Genomic DNA, 18,957 nt, shown 5'->3' with positions numbered 1-18,957 from the left:
GTGAAAACCAATATAGTTGGGTTTTGGTGTTGAAAAGGAGGCTGAAAAAGCCATTTAAGCAATTGTGAATGGCTTTATGCCGGTCCCTTTTCCTTTATTCCCCTCCCCATCGTGCCCTTCTTTTCGTCCATTCCAAGCCCATTTGTTCTTATTCTTCTAAATTTCCCATCCATCGGAAGCCTCAAACTCCATTCTCCTGCACTTGCCGTTCATCATCCTCCATGGAAGCTCCTCCTCAAGGTTACAGGAGAAATGTAGGCATTTGTCTCATCAATTCCTCCAGAAAGGTCTTTTATTACCTTCAGTTTTTCCTCTCAATTGGTTTTATATTATATAATGAATTTATTCATCTGACATTTTTCCTTTGTTTTTGTTCCATTCTGTAGATTTTTTCTGCATCGAGACTAGATATTGCCATCGCTTGGCAAATGCCACAGGTTCCTTGATTTTGTTTCTTTATAATTGTTTATCTTTCTGACATGATTTCCAGTTAACAGAACTGGCTTTGATTTCGTCCATGAGAGCAGTTTTGTTAATTTATTAATAAAAAAAAATCGTTTGGACGCAAAGGAGGCATTGTCAACACTCCTCTATTTCCCTTTAAAAGCTCAAGTTTCTAATCCTCCATTTCGGTAGGAAAGAAAGGGAAAAGTCACTTTCTTTCAATGGATTCCTAGGGAGAATTTATTAGATTGTGATAAAGCTTATTTAGTTTACATTTCCTGTATTCAAAATGAATACTAAGCTCTCTCTCATCTTAGCTTTGTCTCATTGTCTATCTCATAATCATTCAAATCTTTTTTAATTAGCTCCTTTTCCTTCGCCATCAATTTTTATCCTTTTGAATAACATTCTCGGCTGCCTCCAGTCTGGAGCTCCACTAATTTACAAGTTGTTTCTTTTGAATAACAGAGCTATATCATGCAGTTATCTACAGTTTGAAACTTCTATTGCAATAGGAGCTGTTTTACGAATATAAAATTTTACTCAAATTTGCATTACATGAGATTTAGTGATGCACAGGGTGGGATTGATGACAGTGAAGATCCAAAAGTTGCGGCCCTCAGAGAATTAAAGGAAGAAACAGGTGTTAGCTCAGCTGAAATTCTTGCAGAGGTTTCTCATAAGACATCCTTTATTTTTTTTCTTCTCAAGAATTGCATTGATATTTTCTTTTATCCTGCTGGTGTTACTAGTGGAAGAGGCTACTGAACACATGCTACGGTGTGGGGGTGGGGACAAGTGCCTCTAGATTGCATTTTCTTCTAGGAAAGAATTAGGAATTTGAGAACATAAATCCGAATGTTTTAATTAATTTGATCTTCCACGTACTGGTCCTTTGCACACCCGCATCCCTATGTGGGTGAGATAAATGAATAATTTTACCACAGATAAATGTTAAAAGAATTTATAATTTTCTGAAAAATATTAAAGATAGGACTCAATGTACCTGTTCTTAGATTGGAGAAAAATAGGCTTAAATGTGACTTTAAAAAGATGTGGATCCAAACCAATATACCTATAGTAGTGTATGTTCTTTTATTATATGTTTACTTATTTACGGAAATTGACTTTTGATACCAAACAAAATCGGAAGTCTTTTATATATTACTATAGATTGAATGTCGTATATTTCTAACAGCTTATTGGGGTGAGCTTGGATTTTGTAGACTAGATACTTCAATATTGTGCCCTATTCTATTAATTTGACTGTCTGATATGGGGAGTGATTTTGTTTACCATTATTCTTTATCCACATGTTTTTAACAGTTGCTTCTGAACTAATAAGCTTTGAAACCTAAATGTCTATGTGGGCCTTTTCTCTAGTGCATCAATGATAATGAATGTTTGCTCCTGGAATTGATGTTTGAAAACGCATTTCAAATTGAAAAAATGAGAAAACTTCTGTGTATGCATACTCCAAAGGTCATATGATCATCTTGACAGTTAATCAGCTATATGATGGGTTAGTAATGCTGGATTTTCTGACACCCAAATTTTGACAAGCTGTCTTTCTAAATGCTAATTGGTTTGGAATGGAATGGAATGGGGTAAGGCTTTTTGCTCTAAGAGCTAATTGTTTATAATGAAATAGTGCAAAGATATTTCAAACATCAAATATGGATTATTTGTTTTCTTATATTTAAGTTATTGACCCGTTGGGTTATGTCAGTGCTCCTATCATCATTCTATTTTCTTATTTTTACATTACACTTGTTCTTTGGAACCCAATGATGCTAGGCTAAGGTGTGACTTAACTGGTGATAGTAAAACCGTAAAGTACAGCTACAAAAAAAGGGGGTGGGTATGAATTGTTTGATAGGCAGGATTAGGGGTGTAAATGATACATTAGTACTCGTAAGCTACTTGGGTTTGATTTGAAGAAAACTCGAATTCGGTTCGATTATTATCGAGTTGAGCTCGAGCTCGAGTAGCTCGACTTATCGATCGAGCCGAATTCGAGTATTCTTATATCCGACTCGAGTAGCTCACGAGCCTAATCGAGTTTTTATATTTAAATATATTTTTATTATTTTAATTAATAAAATATTTCGAGTCCGAGTTCGAGTTCGAGTTCGAGCATGAATAATCGAACTCTTGTCGAGTATACGAATCGAGCTTATTTTTACATATTAATCGAGCTTAATCGAGCGAGCTCGAGTAGCTCGAATTTGATCACGAATCGAGCTCGAGCTTGAAAAATAAAACTCGACCGAGCTCAAGCCGAGTATCGAGCCCGAGCCGAGTATCGAGCTCCGAGTTATGAGTCGAACTCGAGCTTTTCACTATTCGGCTCGACTCGGCTCGATTACACTCTAGGCAGGATAGCCTACAATCAACCTTTTTTTGGATAGATTCACATTCACTTAGACCGTGATTCAATGGAGAAAAGTTTAGCTGGAGCTCTCTACCTAGGAAACAAATGCTGATAATTCTTGTATTATACTTGTAACAGACTGAAATAATTGGTATTTATTTCTTTTCTTATATATAGAGATTCAGCTGCAATTGAAAGTTCTATATTTATATATAAAGTTAAAAGAAAATTGAGGGTTTACGTGCTTTTGTTAGTAGTAGTACAGGAACAGCGAGAAAATGTTTTAGTGGTATCTAAGTTAGTGGTTTTCTCCGTTGTGTTACACATGTACAAGGAAGTCCAACTCTGACATGTTTATATTTAAATTATAAATTGGCGGCTACTAGGTTCATGAGTTTTACTATAGTGATCCAAATATAATCCTTTGCATATGTTGTTGAGATTTACTTTCTCCATTTCATTCTAATTCTGCTCTTTTCTGATTCATGTCTTACCTGGAATGTGTCCATTTATTGGTTCTGTTATGGAGGTACCTTATTGGCTGACATGCAACTTCCCACCAGAAGTTAGGGAAAAATTGAAACATCAATGGGGTTCAGACTGGAAAGGTCAAGCTCAAAAGTGGTGAGTGCTTGGATCAGCCTTAAAGTAAGTAGTTTGCGCCATATATATGGGATGCAAAGACAAAAATTGAAGTTGGTTGAGTTAGGTTGGTAGAGATTGAGGCAACAAATGATACATGGTATAGTTTCTCAACTATGCATCAATAAACCCCAATTATACACACACACAGAGACATGCATCTGTTGCTCTGTCTGTCTTAAACAGCCATCACACAACTCAACTTTTGATCATTGAACTTAGAACCGTCATTTGATTTTCCTTTGAATTGGATTTGGTAGATGGTAGAAGCAATATGTGAGTCTTTTGTCTGTCTTACATAGCCATTGTACAGCTCAACTTTTGATCAGTGAACTTAGACCATTCATTTCATTTGGACGTGAATTGGATTTTGGTAGGGAGCAGAAGCAAGTTCCTACTCAACAGCTTTCAAAGTTTATTCTGCAATGTTAATATGCGCATTGGTTCCAAAAGTGACATGTCCAACTATTGTTTTTGGGTTATAATTGTAAAGGTCCCAGTTTGTTTTGATTTTCCATGCTACGTGAACTTCTCTTTAAATTTACTACTACAAACAGGTTTCTCCTTAAATTCACTGGGAAGGAGGAAGAAATCAATCTTCTAGGGGATGGGACTGAGAAACCCGAGTTTGGTGAATGGTCATGGATGACACCAGAGCAAATAGTTGAGCTCGTGGGTACTCCTCACTCTTATCATTTTGCATCAATTAAAGGCAGATTAGCTTTGTCTCTGTTGTCTATTTAACAGTTTGTGTTCATTTCTCATTTTGTGCAGGCTGTGGATTTCAAGAAAGATGTATACAAAGAAGTTTTGGAAGTTTTCGCTCCCTACCTTCAATAATGTTTTTCCTGTCAAACTGCAAATAGAATAAGTTGGATAGACAGTTCTAATGTGCATGATTAGTACAGTTTGTTGGTAGAAGGGCCTTGATTGTTACATTCTAAAATAAATGCTCGTATGTATTTTTGGAGTGGCTGCTTTGGAATTCTTCATTCACGTTCAACTTGTTTCGTTTCCAAGCCATACGATTACTCACTTCCCATATCCTCTTTCTCTTACCAGTGTTCGGAAATTCGAAGTTAAAAGAAGTAATGAATAAATAGATCTTTGAGAGCACGCAGAAGAATACTTTCTTTTGTTAGTTAATAACATCTATGGTTCCTAAATTTTGATTCAATTTTTAATTTTTAAAAAATTTTAATTGAATTCTCAATTATCTAAAGTTTTTAAATTTTGATCTTTTCATTTATGAAACCATTTAAATTGAATAAATGTTAGCAGATATTATGTAGATGGTTTTAATTGACATCTCACGTAACATATAGAAAGACCAAAAAAAAAAAATTTTGCTCAAAAATTAGAGACTAAGTATGTTATTGTCTCGAAATTTTTATATTTGGGATATATTTTATATAATATTAAATTTTAACACAGTATTTTTATATTTTTAGTGTAATATAACTTATTGGTCAAATTTTTTGTTTTTAATAGAAAATAAATTTTCAAAAATTAAAATTAAGTTAAAAATTTAAAATCATTTTTCAGAATAATCTATATCATTTTAAAAACAAAAAAAAATCTATTTTCTATTACAATATTATTTTATTAATAAATCATAGTAGAAAATATTTTTTACCGAAAAAATTGATTTTTTTATTAAAAATATTAATATCTTCTCATATTTTCTTTTTTAAATTTATTTTATAAAGAAGAAAAAAGGAAAAAGAAGAAAAATAAAAATAGTTAAAGAAAATTATTGATTTTATATATTTCAAAAATATTAAATTTAAAATAGTTTTTTATTTTTAATTATGATATGATTTATCAGTTAAATAATATTTTTAATCGAAAATAAGTTTTAAATTTAAAACTAAGTTAAAAAAATTAAAATCCCTTTTAAAAAATTAATTGAAAATTTATATCGATTTAAAAAATTAAATAAAAACTCATACCGTTTTAAAATATTTAGTAAAAATTACCATATCATTTTTAAAAATAAATTTATTAATCTAATTTAAAAATCTAATTTCTCTCAAAAAATTTATTTTGAATCTATTTTTTTATTAAAAATTTTATATTTATACAAAATAAAAATATTATTTGTAATAACCCAATTTATTACCTTATCTGATCGGTGTTGATAAGAACCATTCTAATTGTCTTTTTTTTTTTTTTTTTCAATTTTTTAAAAATATAAAATTTAAATAAAGAATATATTCAAAATAATTTTTTTCAATAGAAAAAAGGTATGAATAGATTAATAATTTGATTTTTTAAAATGATATAAAAAATTTTAACTTAATATTTAAAATTATATGAAGCTTTTTATTTAATTTTTAAATCGACATAAAAATTTTTAGTTAATTATTAAAAATAATATGAAATTTTTTAAAAGAATTTAAAATTTTTAACTTAATTTTAATATTTTATAATCTGTTTTTTTATTAAAACAAAAAATCTATCTAATAAATTATATTAAAATAAAAATAAAAATATATTATTTTAAATTTAATATTTTGTAAAATAAATTTGAAATATTAAAAAATTTAGGATAATAGTATCCTTGATTTTTAAATTTTGAATAAAATTTAATTTTGATTCTTCCATCTATTACGTGAGATGTCAATAGACGTCATTTCCATTACGTTAGCTTACATTTATCATAAATTTAAACAGTTTCATAGATAAAAAAAATCAAGTTTGGACAATTTTGAGCAGTTGAGATTTAATTAAAATTTTTTAATAATTAAAAGTCGTGGAATCCTGAAAGTTGAACAAATCCAGACGGAGTAATTTTTTTGGAGAAAAATTAAAATAATAATTTTTTTAAAATTTTATTATTTTATTTAATAAATTTTTAAATTTTAATTTACATCTAAATAAATTATTAATTTTTAATTGTATTCAAATAAATTTTTAATTTTTAATTTATATCTACATAAACTCTTAATATAAATTAATTTTTATTTTAAAAAAATATTTATATTTACACAAATTAAAGATAATTACTTATTTGGATATAATAAAAATACACAAATTTATTTATATAAATTAAATAGTTTACGAACTTTTCAATTATAATAAAAAATTACATTTGCAGGGCTTTGTTAATTATAACGATTTCTTTGGTATGAAATATCTCATCAGTAGATTATTTATTAATCTGTTTATTCAGTATTTTTTTGTATTTTTAATTGTTCACTTAACAAATTAAATCATTTTGTTAATTTCCATTAGCAACATAATAAGATATATCGTAAACTAAATTTATAAAAAAAAGTTGAGAATTAAACAATTGGTATATTTGGTGAAAAAAAAAAGAAGCAATTGACAACTTTTTAGAACTTGTATTTGTTCTTTGGGCTTGAAGAAGGGAAAAAAATCCTGACCGAATGGTTCATTAGAAGCCCAACTCATTTAGTTTCCCTCCCTTTATAAATGTTTGTTATTATGCCAAACGACGTAGTATTAGGCTATCCAAAGTCTAAAACCCTCCCCAAACCCTCTCATTGTCGCCTTGTTATTCTCTGGCTGACTCTACCGCTGCTCACCCCTCTCCTCAATTTTTGTAGTTGCCACCATTGGCCTTCTGCTGCCGGCGTCTTAGTATTGGTCAATCTTAAAAAACCCTAAAACGACATAGGCAACTGCTTTTATAGATATATCCCTTGCCGTTTCTCTCTTTGTAGAATAGAATAGAGTATTATTATCTGACTGCGCTCCCAAGAAAACAAATTTTCAGCGTTTGGAGGCGATATCTCAGGTTTTACTCTCTCCAATTCTCTCCATTTCCAGTTGATTTTATTTTTTTGAAAATTTGGGGTTTAATTTTGCCTATTTTAACAAGAATTTACTATAGTAAATATTTTGGTAGGAAGCTTTTTTGAAACATTTTAATTATGTTTTATTGAAATCATTTTCGATTTATTTGGTGATTTTCTATAAAACCAGAGGAAAGGATATTACGACTATACTAGTACTTGTTTTGATGTCTGCTTAATTGTTATTGATTAGTTAAGAAGAATCCGCCATGGCCATGGATAGCGGCGCCGATGAGCAGTCGCACAAGGCTCACCGCTCTCGCCAATCGGGCGCCTCCGCTAGAAAGAAAGCCAAAGCCAAAAATAAGAATCAAAACTCCGACCCGAGGCAACAAAACCCTAAGGTTCCGTTGCTTTTCCTTTTTACTTTCTATTAGATTGCTGTTCTCCTTTACCTAACAATTTGAATTTTATTTTTTGTCTAAAATTATTTTTGGTTTAGGCGTTCGCTTTTCGTTCCAATGCAAAAGCGAAGCGATTGCAATCACGTGCGGTGGAGAAAGAACAGCGTAGGCTTCATCTTCCTATTATGGATCATTCCTATGGCGAACCACCTCCCTTTGTTGTCGTGGTACAGGGTCCCCCTCAGGTATATGTCTTACTAATAATATTATATTTTGTTATAATTTGTTTGGAACAAAAGAAAAATAAAAGTGTAAATTATTTTGCATGGAACAGAGGAATATTTGAATTTAATGTCATTTAGATATTGAAAATGGTTTGTCCTTATAAGAACTAGGCAAAAAATGAGGTTGTTCTGTTTGCTTTTCAAACAAGAGTTACCTGTTACATAGAGTGGAAAAGAAAATTAGAAGTACATATAAAGTCCTTTGCTAACACCCTGGAACAAGGAACCCTGGAACAAGGAAATATCTATATATAATTGAAAATAGTTGCAAAAGGAGAAGTGGAGGTGTATAACATTATTTTGGAGTGAAAACTAAATTTTCAAGAGGTCCTAATTTCCTTGTTTGGGCTTTCACATAGACGGGGTTGGTACTGTAGATAAGAGGCTATTTCATTGTTTTGGAAAGAGCTTAGATATTTAGGATAGCATATTTTCATCCTTGACCATGTGTTATAAAGACAGAGTGAAGAAAAATGAGAGATAGAGAGAGAATTTTCTATCAATTTTGATAGTATTTGCAAGAATAACACCTGAATTGTAGATTTTATGATGCTGAATTTGAAATTAATGATATTTTTGGTTATCAAGTAGAGAAATCCTGAAGTTAGAACTGAAATCTAGAAAAGCTTGGAAATTCTTTGTTCCAAATGCCAGTTGATGCCTAGTTGTCAGATGCTTGCAAACTTAGTAATTTTGTGTGTGTGTGTGTGTGTGTGTGTGTGTACAATTAACTCTAGGTGGTATCATCTAGAATTCCTTTTCCCATGATTGTATGGTTAATAATTGTTGAACTTTTTATTGGCTGGCAGGTTGGAAAGTCTCTTCTAATAAAGTCCCTTGTAAAGCATTACACAAAGCATAATTTACCTGAGGTTCGAGGACCAATTACCATTGTATCAGGTTTATGTTTCCCTAAGTTTTAGTAGTTGTTCATATTCATTATCTGGTTTAGAAAAGTAGTGGAGTTGATGGTCCTCATCTGATGTGCAATTGGTGAACACTTTAGGCAAGCAACGGCGTCTGCAGTTTGTTGAGTGTCCAAATGATATCAATGGCATGATTGATTCTGCGAAGTTTGCTGATCTAGCATTGCTTCTCATAGATGGAAGTTATGGCTTTGAAATGGTGAGATACTGAAAATGTTTGATGTGCTTTCCACAGCTTTAATTTTTTGGAATATGATAATCTGCTTTTCTGGAAATTGTTATTCTATAAATCTTCTCTTTTTAAAATCAATTTTGAATCCTCATATGAGAACCATCTCATTAAGCTGTCACATTTACCTAGCTGGTCATTCTTTCCTCTTGCCTTCCCTTTTTCCCATTCTTTTTATTCTGTCATAACCATGGACTTGCTTCCTTTATGATGCTAGCTGCTTTCTATAAGTTCATTTTCCTCTCCAGGCATCTACTAAGCATATCAAGTTTCAATCAATGGGATTTTTTAATATGTTTTAATTTAATTACTTTTTGGTATCTTGTAGGAAACGTTTGAATTCCTTAACATATTGCAAGTTCATGGGTTTCCAAAGGTGATGGGGATTCTCACTCACCTTGATAAGTTTAAGGATGTAAAGAAACTAAAGAAAACAAAACAGCGACTTAAACATCGTTTCTGGACAGAAATATATGATGGAGCTAAGTTGTTTTATTTATCTGGTCTCATTCATGGGAAGTAAGCATCTTATCTAAAACTCTATTTTGACTACACTCACTTTGATAAGTTTATTTTGTGAGATTTACTGTTTCTTCTCCTCCTTATCTAACAGGTATCCAAAGCGGGAAATTCATAATCTTGCAAGATTTATCTCTGTTATGAAGTTCCCTCCTTTATCGTGGAGAACTTCTCATCCTTATATGTTGATTGATCGTTTTGAAGATGTTACTCCTCCCAACAGAGTGCAAATGAATAATAAATGTGATAGAAATGTCACACTTTATGGTTATTTGCGAGGTTGTAATTTGAAAAAAGGAACTAAGGTATGCCTTATGAATCTTTTATAACAATCATCACTATGCTGCTTATTGTTAGGTATTTTTAAAGATTTAAAATCTTTTACCAATGGAGATTCTGCTTAAGGCTTTCACTAAAGGATGATCTATTTTCCCTACAAGAATGGCCTCTTCCATGGCCATTATGCTCAAACTTGATGTTGCACTTGCACCAGCCCTCACCATCTTTTTTTATTTTTTTGGCTAGAATAACCATTTACTTTCTTATTATGTTATTTTTTAATCTTATTGCTCTAAGCCCATTTCTCTTATATATGTTTTGGATAATTTGTTCTAAGCCCATTTCTTTAGTCAATGGTATGAGTTTGAGCTTCCCATGTGCTCATGTTGGTTATTGTTCACTAATTTGTTGTTCTTTTCCTCATTTCTTTCTTCTACTTTATGTGGGTTATATATCATGTTAACTGATTGGGGTGCAAATGATTATTTTCTTTCATTATCTCAACCTCCAAACTGGTATGTTGATTTATTTTATGTGGGTTTTGGGTGAAATCTAAATTCATTTGAATAATTATCCAGACAGTGAGTTCTAATAGTCTTTAATTGTAAAATTGTGCAAAAATTACAAGTATTTAAAAAATTCATTGAAAGTTTCAAATACCCATGCAAGCACACCCTAAATGAAGCTATTAGGATGGGCTTGATTATTGTTTAAACAGTTCTTTGGTAAACATTCTGCATAGCTGGTAATCTAGCTGTTTTACATGTTTTCATTTTATTTGTTCCATTAAGTTGCAATGTTCGCTGTTTGTAGAACATTAATAAATTGATGTAAACTTGGTTTTTTGCTGTTTGGTTGCTTCTGGTAGATCCGTTTTAAGGACATTAAAAGTAACTAGTTGACAACAAATAACTTTTTTTTTTAATTTTTAAAGTGATTTATTGTTGTCTCAATCTATGAGAATATCGTAAGTTTTACTGCACTTAAGTTTCATAAATAATTTGTGATCAGGTCCATATTGCTGGTGTTGGAGATTTTAGCTTAGCTGGTGTTACAGGCCTATCTGATCCTTGTCCTTTACCATCAGCTGCAAAAAAGAAGGGATTGCGTGACAAAGAAAAACTTTTTTATGCCCCTATGTCTGGACTTGGGGATCTTTTGTATGACAAGGATGCGGTCTACATAAACATTAATGACCACTTTGTTCAGTATTCTAAAGTGGATGAAACAGGGGGAACAACACGTAAAGGTTTACATAATCTCTTTCACGTTCTCATAATTTTCTCTGTACTGTTAAAGGTATCTTTAGATAAATCCCTTATCCATTGCTTTCTGTTGTCATAGGGAAGGAACAGGATGTTGGTGAGGCCTTGGTGAAATCACTTCAGAATATAAAGAACCCAATTGATGAGAAATTAGAAAAGAGTAAAATTTCCCTTTTCAGTCAGAATCCTCATAGCTTGTTGGATGCTGAAGGTTGCAAAAGTGATTCTGACAAAGCACCAAAGCGACTTCGTGACATAGAGCCTTTGGAGCAATACCAGTCTGATGGAGAAGACAATACTGCTCAGATTGATGAAGAAAGTGCTGAAAGTGATCTGGATGGTCCAAAGTCTTCAGACCAAGAGGAAGGTGTTCAAGAAGATCCAATGCTGAAAAGTGAAGGTAGGAATTTTGATGAAGAAAATGCTGATGCATCAGAGCGACTGGGTCTAGTTAGAGAACAGGTTGAATTTCAGAATGGTAGGAAAAGGAGAAAGGCAATCTTTGGTGACAGCATTGATCATAATAGTCTCAAGGTAATTAATGTTGATTCTTTTTGCTTGTTTTGAATGAACCATAATTTTGTTCCACAACAGGTGGGTGGAAGAGCCATGAAATCATATCCTTTCCTTTCCTCCAATGTGTTATTAAGGTAGGATTGGTGGGAAAATCCTTCTGTTTGCTTACAGTAGTTTTATTGCAGGGTATAGATGAAGATAATGAAGGTGACGAATATAATGATGATGAAGATGATGGAAGCAATGAAGATAACCAGTCATTTTTAGGTTCAGAGTTTTCAGATGGTGACAATGATGATCTGAAGTCTGATGGTACTGTTATTTATTTGAGAGTAGATGCTTATGCTGGTGGTTGTTTTATTAGCAGCCTCTATCATTGATAGCCATGATGCTTTAAGCTGTGCTTGTTGGAAGTTGTGTTGTATATAAAGCAATATAATGAATTTTGGGTACATAATAGCAAAGGTGTCCAAGGGTAGGCCTATCCACCCAAGTCCATAGGCTCACCCCTTTGGGCCAGACTTGGGCTTAAATTTATAGGTCCGAGCCTGGCTGGGCCCAACATTGTTTTACTGGTAACTAACAAAATTGTTTAATTTTAATTAATTAATATTAAAATATTAATAAAAGAATACTTGTTTATTATCATAAAACTAACACTTTATCTATATGGTGGGCTGTGCCAGGCTCAAGCTTAGCTTTTCAAACGTCTGCTCAATAGGGCCCAGCCCATGGACACCTCTAGATCAGTCTCTGTCAGTTTAATTTCTGAAGTGGTTAATCGTTATGTTAGACCTTTTTCCCCAAGTCCTTTTTTTGGTTTTAAACTCAATTTTAACAATGTCTTAGAAGATGGCATGGGAAACATATCAAAGTGGAGAGCATCATTGGTGGAAAGGGCAACTAAGAAACAGAATATAAATCTCATGCAGCTTGTATATGGGAAACATGCATCAACATCAAATACTTCTGTTAATGAAGTGCAGAGTGATAGCCAGAATGAAGAGAGTGATGATGATGAATTTTTTAAGCCAAAAGGAGAAGGGAAAAAGGTCTGTCCTGGACATAATATGTGGCATGACTGTTTTTTAAATTCAAATCTTTTGCATGCTACAGATTCTTGAGTGTGTCATCTAATTGATCATCATTTTTGTACATATTTTCTCTTCACTCTTATTATTAATATTGTTTTCTTTTATTGCAGAATTTGAAAGAAGGATTAGATGGTGGGAACATCAACATTGAAGACTGTTCCAAATCCACAAAATCTTTAGAACTTAAGAACTGGAAAGAGGAAGATGTATATGAGAGTGTTCGTGATCGTTTTGTCACAGGTGATTGGTCTAAAGGTGCCCTTAGAAATCAAATGTCAGAAGCTAAAACTGAAGAAGAAGAAGATGATGATGTGAATGGTGACTTTGAAGATTTAGAAACTGGTGAGAAGTATGAGAGCCATCAGAATGATGATTCTAGTAATGGTGCAATCCACAAGGAAGATGATGATGCAATAGAGGAGCGGAGGTTAAAAAAGCTAGCTCTCCGTGCAAAATTTGATGCTCAATATCCTTTTTAGTTAAACTATTTTGAATATAGCCTCTTATATTCTAACTTATTTTATGCCTGCTTGGCTTCCTGTTGACGGTGGTAAATTCTATTGATTCAAGTGGGAAAAGTTTGAATTTGGTCCATTCTCCTGCTGTTGCTGTCCGTATTTTCTCATCTATGCTGGAGATTGGTGCTTCCACTTGTGCACTTCTCCAGACTGCATGATTTTTATTCTTGCATTGTATGAACAGTTTAGTTTTGGTTTCTCTTCCAATAGTATGTATTTTGTGACCTTAACTTTGATTTACTTATGATGGATCTGAATCACCAGAAGAGGAAACTGATATACAACATGGGGGAACATTTCACCGCAGTCAAGCAAATGACAGTGGGTATTATGACAAGGTACACTTTGTGGTGTTTCTTTTGATCAGATATGTAATCTAATATTAGGTTTAAGCTGTAAATCTTTCTTGGTTCTTCCAGTTGAAAGAAGAGATTGAACTCCGGAAACAAATCAATATAGCTGAACTCAATGATCTTGATGAGGCTACCCGATTGGAAATTGAGGGCTTCCGCACTGGGATGTATCTAAGATTGGAAGTTCATGATGTTCCTTTTGAAATGGCTGAGTATTTTGATCCCTGCCATCCCATTTTGGTTGGAGGAATTGGTCTTGGTGAGGAAAATGTTGGATACATGCAGGTTAGAAGATGCTTAAGATTATTAATATTGTGCTATTTAACTGCTGAATAATGTTATTCTCCCCTGTTATATATTAGGCAGTTTTCTAGTTTTCAACTGCCTATAGGTGTCCCCTTTTTATGCTTATGGATTGGAAGATATTTTACTTCATAATCTAGAGTTCTAGCTTTATGTAGGGAAGGTCTTGTATGCCATCTCTCATGTATTAGAGCTCAAGTTGTATGTAACCCATTATTTATTTTCCACAAATGTATTAGATTCATTTGTTTAAGTTGTTTACATTGGGTTTACATGTGAAGGGAGGGTTTTAACTTTCAAGTGGTATTATGCCACATTGATTATGTTTAGAGATTGCAGCGGTCTCATGTTCTAGTTGTCTCTAACCTATTGCCAATTGGTTTTAAATAGGATCTTAATGATTGGTAATCTTTTTGGTCATAGAGTTTAGGACTAAAATATTATTGAGCTAGTAAAACATAGATTTGACTAAAAGGTGGTTTTCAAATCATAGAATTCGACGATACTTAGTCAGGGTATATTTAGTTGATAAATTCTTAGTTCTATAGATTAACAGTTTGGTAGCAAAAGCTACACTGTGTTCTGATTTGCAGAGGTTCTTTTTTGAATTCCAATGGTTTTTTTGTTTCATCTTATTGAAGAAATATATGCCCTAAGAGCTTTTTCCTTTTTCTATTTTTTTCTTCCAGACAAGGCTAAAACGGCACAGATGGCACAAGAAAGTGCTGAAGACTAGAGATCCAATAATTGTTTCAATTGGATGGAGGCGTTATCAGACCACCCCTGTTTATGCCATTGAGGACCAAAATGGAAGGCATCGCATGCTCAAGTATACTCCAGAGCATATGCATTGCCTTGCAATGTTTTGGGGTCCTCTTGCCCCGCCCAAAACTGGAGTGCTTGCTGTTCAAAATTTATCAAACAATCAGGTCACTTTTCTCAATTTTAAGTACTTTTAATATTAAGAGTTTTTTCTTCATAAAAAATATGGTGTAAGTGAGGACGGTGATGAGTGATATGTGGATCCTGATAAACATTTTTTTCTTCTATAGTATTAAGGATTTCATAGCCTTCCTAGATTGAGAAGAGTGTTTGAAGTTATTAACATAATTTGACTTGTAAAAGATGGGAATATGGATCAGAAATTAAAGCTTATATCCCCATTTATTTGGTTTTTTGGTTCTGGCAGATTATTGTACAGATAGCTAAATATTTTTCTTTAACTGAATTACATGTGTCCTCAAAGTCATTTTATTAGAGGTGTGTTCTGTAAAACTAGCAAATGAATTTTTCGACAAGGGTCTTAACATTTTATGCTAGTTGCTGAATTGAAAGTGTTAGAACTGAGCTAGTTGTGTTATTGCATTTTCTGGGAATGATGATATGCATTTCTATTCTTCTTGTGAAACATAAGATTAGATGAGATGGGGAATTTCAAGTCAGTCTTTAATTGATGTTTCCATGACCTAGGAGCTTACATAGGCTGCTTAAATCCTCTGTCTGGTCCATTCTAACCAGACATGAGTCTTCAATACTTGTATAAATGTCTCTGAGCTTTTCTTGTTGGTGCATTATATAAGTATTGAGGATTAAACCAATGAATGTTTGACACATTGTGAGGGACAAATAGTAGGGAAAACAGTGTAGCCAAGAGGCATTATCCATTACATGCACCTGTAGAGACTTTTACTATGCACATAAAGGGGATTTTAGTAGTATTAATTCTAAAACTTGAAAGCCCAAGATAAGAAAAAAGAAAAAGATTGCCTGCCAAACTGAACACTCAGTACATGACCATCAAACTTAACCTTGAATACGCATAGCCAATATTCTTTTAATCTAATGCAATCCTTTAGGGTGCTGCCTTCTATCTGTAGTTTGGTAGTCATTGAATTACTATAGGAATTTTACATGATTAGTCTTCCTAAGAAACATCCTTTCCGATATTCAAATAGTGTTTCAATTTCTTTATTGGTATTATATGACAATCAATCTTTAATCAGCATGGTTCTGGACCTTTACTTGACTACGGTCAAGGGATGACTGGGTAAGGTTGAGTTTTTAGGGCAACTCCAAACCCTTGTTGCTGTTGTGTTCTGTTTTTCTTTGCCTTGGTTCCCTTTAGTATCTTGTAGCGTTCCCTACTCACCAAGTAGCTTCTGTTTGCCATGCCAGGCAGCATTTCGTATCATAGCAACCGCATATGTACTTCAGTTCAACCATGCAGCACGGATAGTGAAAAAAATTAAGTTGGTTGGTTACCCCTGTAAAATATTCAAGAAAACAGCCCTCATCAAAGATATGTTTACTTCAGATCTTGAAGTAGCTCGTTTTGAGGGTGCAGCAATTCGAACTGTCAGTGGGATCCGTGGGCAGGTGAAAAAGGTATGTTTGTTCATATAGAAGTTGAGATCCATACGACCATTTGTATTATGTCATCCTAGATTCTGTCAATTGCATTTACTTTTGAGTAGTTGAACGTCCTTTGCACTGGATTCTTTTAATAAATGAAGAAAGTACAGGGCAGACAATTAAGCCAGCCTTGCATTAGTCTTCTTTGAGAGTGGCTGCTCTAAACATAAGTGGTAAAATTTGGAGAATATCCATCCATAACAATTCTTCCTAGGATCTTGCTTTGGCAAGACCATAGCTAAAAAGCAGGCTTTTTCTGTTTTGTCTTAACACAATCCAAATAAACCCATCTCCTATAAGAAAAAGAAAAAAATGGTGAAAACTGATGGCGTTTCATCTTCTAGGCTGCAAAGGAAGAGATTGGTAATCAACCCAAAAAGAAGGGAGGGCAACCCAGGGAAGGAATTGCAAGGTGCAGCTTTGAGGATCGGATTTTAATGAGTGACATTGTCTTTTTGCGTGCATGGACTCAAGTTGAAGTTCCTCAGTTTTACAATCCATTAACTACCTCATTGCAACCTCGTCAAAAGACCTGGCAAGGGATGAAAACTGTTGCAGAATTGAGGAGAGAACACAATCTTCCTATTCCCGTTAACAAGGATTCTCTCTACAAGGTTTTCTTTTTTATTTAAATTTATTTATTACTATTACTATTATTAAATATGAGGCTGGTGATTAGAGGTGGCTATTGGGAGTTTGGGTTGTTTTAGGTATTGACTTTGTGGTTGGTTTGGGCTTTAAGTCATTTTAGTTTCAGATTACATTGAATTTATGCCATTGACTTTTTAGTCATTAAGGTAGGATTGGGTTTGATTTTGGGGGTCTTTCAGATTCACATATTTTTTGCTAAATTTGCTCTGTATTTATATAGCAGTTCAGTTCTGTGCAAGATTTGGGTGGGCAGTTAGCATTTTGAGTAGACAAACTGTATAGTTTGGTTGGCTTTTGGATGAGTTGGCTGAGTAATTCAAGTTAGACCAGCATTTTCCTACTCTACCGGTTATTATTATGTTGGATGTTATGCCTTTCCTTCACCTCTTGCCACCTCCCAAAAAAAGGCTTATCTTGGTTTTAAATCTGTTTATATTTATTGTTTTTATTTTGTATGTATTTTTGTTACAGCCAATTGAGAGAAAGCCAAGGAAGTTCAATCCTTTCGTGATTCCTAAGGCATTACAGGCAGATCTTCCATTTGAATCAAAGCCCAAGAATATACCTCATCGGGAGCGGCCACTTCTTGAAGACAGAAGAGCTGTTGTTATGGAGCCTCATGAACGAAAAGTTCATGCTCTTGTTCAACACCTTCAATTGATCAGGAATGATAAGGTTCGTGATTCTAGATACTGGCCCAATATCATATTTTTATTTTTACCCCTTTAATTTCAAATAAGTCATTTGCTCAGGGAAATGTAGAGCTAGGTGAATCACTGAGAGGAACAAGTTGATGAGCTGAAGCGTTTGCTTACCTTCTTGATGTAGAGTTAGGCATTTATAAATGATGTTTTTGCTAATGTTGGAAGTTTTTTTATCCTCACAACTGCAAATTTGCAGATGAAGAAGCGAAAGCTCAAGGAGGAGCAAAAAAGGACAGAAGTTGAGGCACAGAGAGCGAAGGATGAGCAGTTGTTAAGAAAGCGCCGGAGAGAAGAAAGGCAAGAGAGATACAGGGAGCAGGACAAACTAAAGAAGAAGATGCGGAGGCTTGCGGAAGCCTGATTGTCATTTTGAAGGAATATTTGATGAACGTTTGGTGAATGAGGTCAATACTATGGACACGAAGTTGATCAACGTTTCTTACATCCAACTTTGGACTTGGTGTTTTTCTTTTGAGTCAAGTGGATGATCATCAATCCATGAAGTGTTACCTCTGTAGTCTGTCAGACCCCCCTTTATACTGATGGTTGATGCAAATTGAACTTTCTGGGTGTATACCTTTCAGATCATTCCTTTGCTGCTAAATATTGTTATTTATTTGGGTAAGTTGGCTTGGCGGGTAGTTGTAGTTGAGTCGCTTATGTTTGTAAGAGGCCAAATATTTCTGATTTAGCTCTGTATTGTCCTAAAGATTTTGATTGGAAGTTCCAAGGCTTGTTTTCTCTCATTTGTTGTTAGTATCATCGGAAACATGGAACATATATACATGTTATATTAATTTAGAAGGTAGAAGGCTCTATTTTTCTTTTATTTTAAATTATATTTTTTTAATCATTTAATTTTAAAAATTGCATCTTAAAAATATATATTAAAAATTAAAAAAAAAATTGATTTTTGAGTCCAGTTTGATTGAAGTTTTTATAAAAAGTGTTATTATTAGAGTAAAGCTGTTTTAAAAATGCTGCAAAGAAAAGTTAAAATAGTGTTTGCAAAATTAGTACCAAAATGCAATAAAAATGTTGAAAACAGTATTCGATAATATTTTTGTATATTTTTAATAAATAAGAAAAATAAATAATCAATTTTATTAAATTAAATCAATAAATATGTATTTTTATGAATTATAATGAAAATAAATAAATTAAATAGAAAAATAAACAAAATAAAAAAAATGTAAAATAATATACTTTTTTATAATGCGTATTATTAAAGAATAAAATGAGAATATAAAAATTTTTATTAAATAATTGTTGTTAAAAT

General features: G+C 32.9%; 2 protein-coding genes across 7 annotated transcripts; both read left to right on the top strand.

Annotated features, from left to right (window-relative positions):
* Positions 1-41: 41 nt before the first annotated feature.
* Positions 42-4,463, top strand: LOC111310406 (nudix hydrolase 26, chloroplastic-like). 2 transcript variants are annotated; one of them, XM_022909843.2, is made up of 6 exons: positions 42-287; positions 387-437; positions 1,024-1,116; positions 3,348-3,442; positions 4,018-4,136; positions 4,235-4,463. In XM_022909843.2, exons 1-6 carry the CDS (start codon positions 69-71, stop codon positions 4,324-4,326), a joined length of 669 nt encoding a protein of 222 aa, XP_022765578.2. In that variant the 5' UTR covers positions 42-68; the 3' UTR covers positions 4,327-4,463. The 2 variants fall into 2 exon arrangements, with proteins under 2 accessions (XP_022765578.2, XP_022765579.2); XM_022909844.2 differs by having other exon boundaries at positions 48-287; positions 4,018-4,132.
* A 2,516-nt stretch (positions 4,464-6,979) lies between these two features.
* Positions 6,980-18,482, top strand: LOC111310404 (P-loop containing nucleoside triphosphate hydrolases superfamily protein). Of its 5 annotated transcripts, none has more exons than XM_022909837.2 (19): positions 6,980-7,223; positions 7,480-7,625; positions 7,724-7,870; positions 8,719-8,809; positions 8,916-9,034; positions 9,393-9,583; positions 9,678-9,888; positions 10,874-11,111; positions 11,207-11,661; positions 11,829-11,955; positions 12,493-12,695; positions 12,848-13,203; positions 13,497-13,593; positions 13,675-13,893; positions 14,601-14,840; positions 16,087-16,296; positions 16,668-16,937; positions 17,446-17,649; positions 17,875-18,482. In XM_022909837.2, exons 2-19 carry the CDS (start codon positions 7,491-7,493, stop codon positions 18,037-18,039), a joined length of 3,678 nt encoding a protein of 1,225 aa, XP_022765572.1. In that variant the 5' UTR covers positions 6,980-7,223; positions 7,480-7,490; the 3' UTR covers positions 18,040-18,482. The 5 variants fall into 5 exon arrangements, with proteins under 5 accessions (XP_022765572.1, XP_022765573.1, XP_022765571.1 ...); XM_022909838.2 differs by having other exon boundaries at positions 7,475-7,625; positions 12,496-12,695; XM_022909836.2 differs by having other exon boundaries at positions 7,475-7,625.
* The last annotated feature ends 475 nt before the right edge of the window (positions 18,483-18,957 follow it).

This window comes from Durio zibethinus, chromosome 19 (genome assembly GCF_047325235.1).
Source record: "Durio zibethinus cultivar Kanyao isolate XHJ-2024 chromosome 19, ASM4732523v1, whole genome shotgun sequence".
Classification (NCBI taxonomy): Eukaryota; Viridiplantae; Streptophyta; class Magnoliopsida; order Malvales; family Malvaceae; genus Durio; species Durio zibethinus.
The sequence above is the reverse complement of the archived record's forward strand: the minus strand, read 5'-3'. Positions and strand labels throughout refer to the sequence as shown.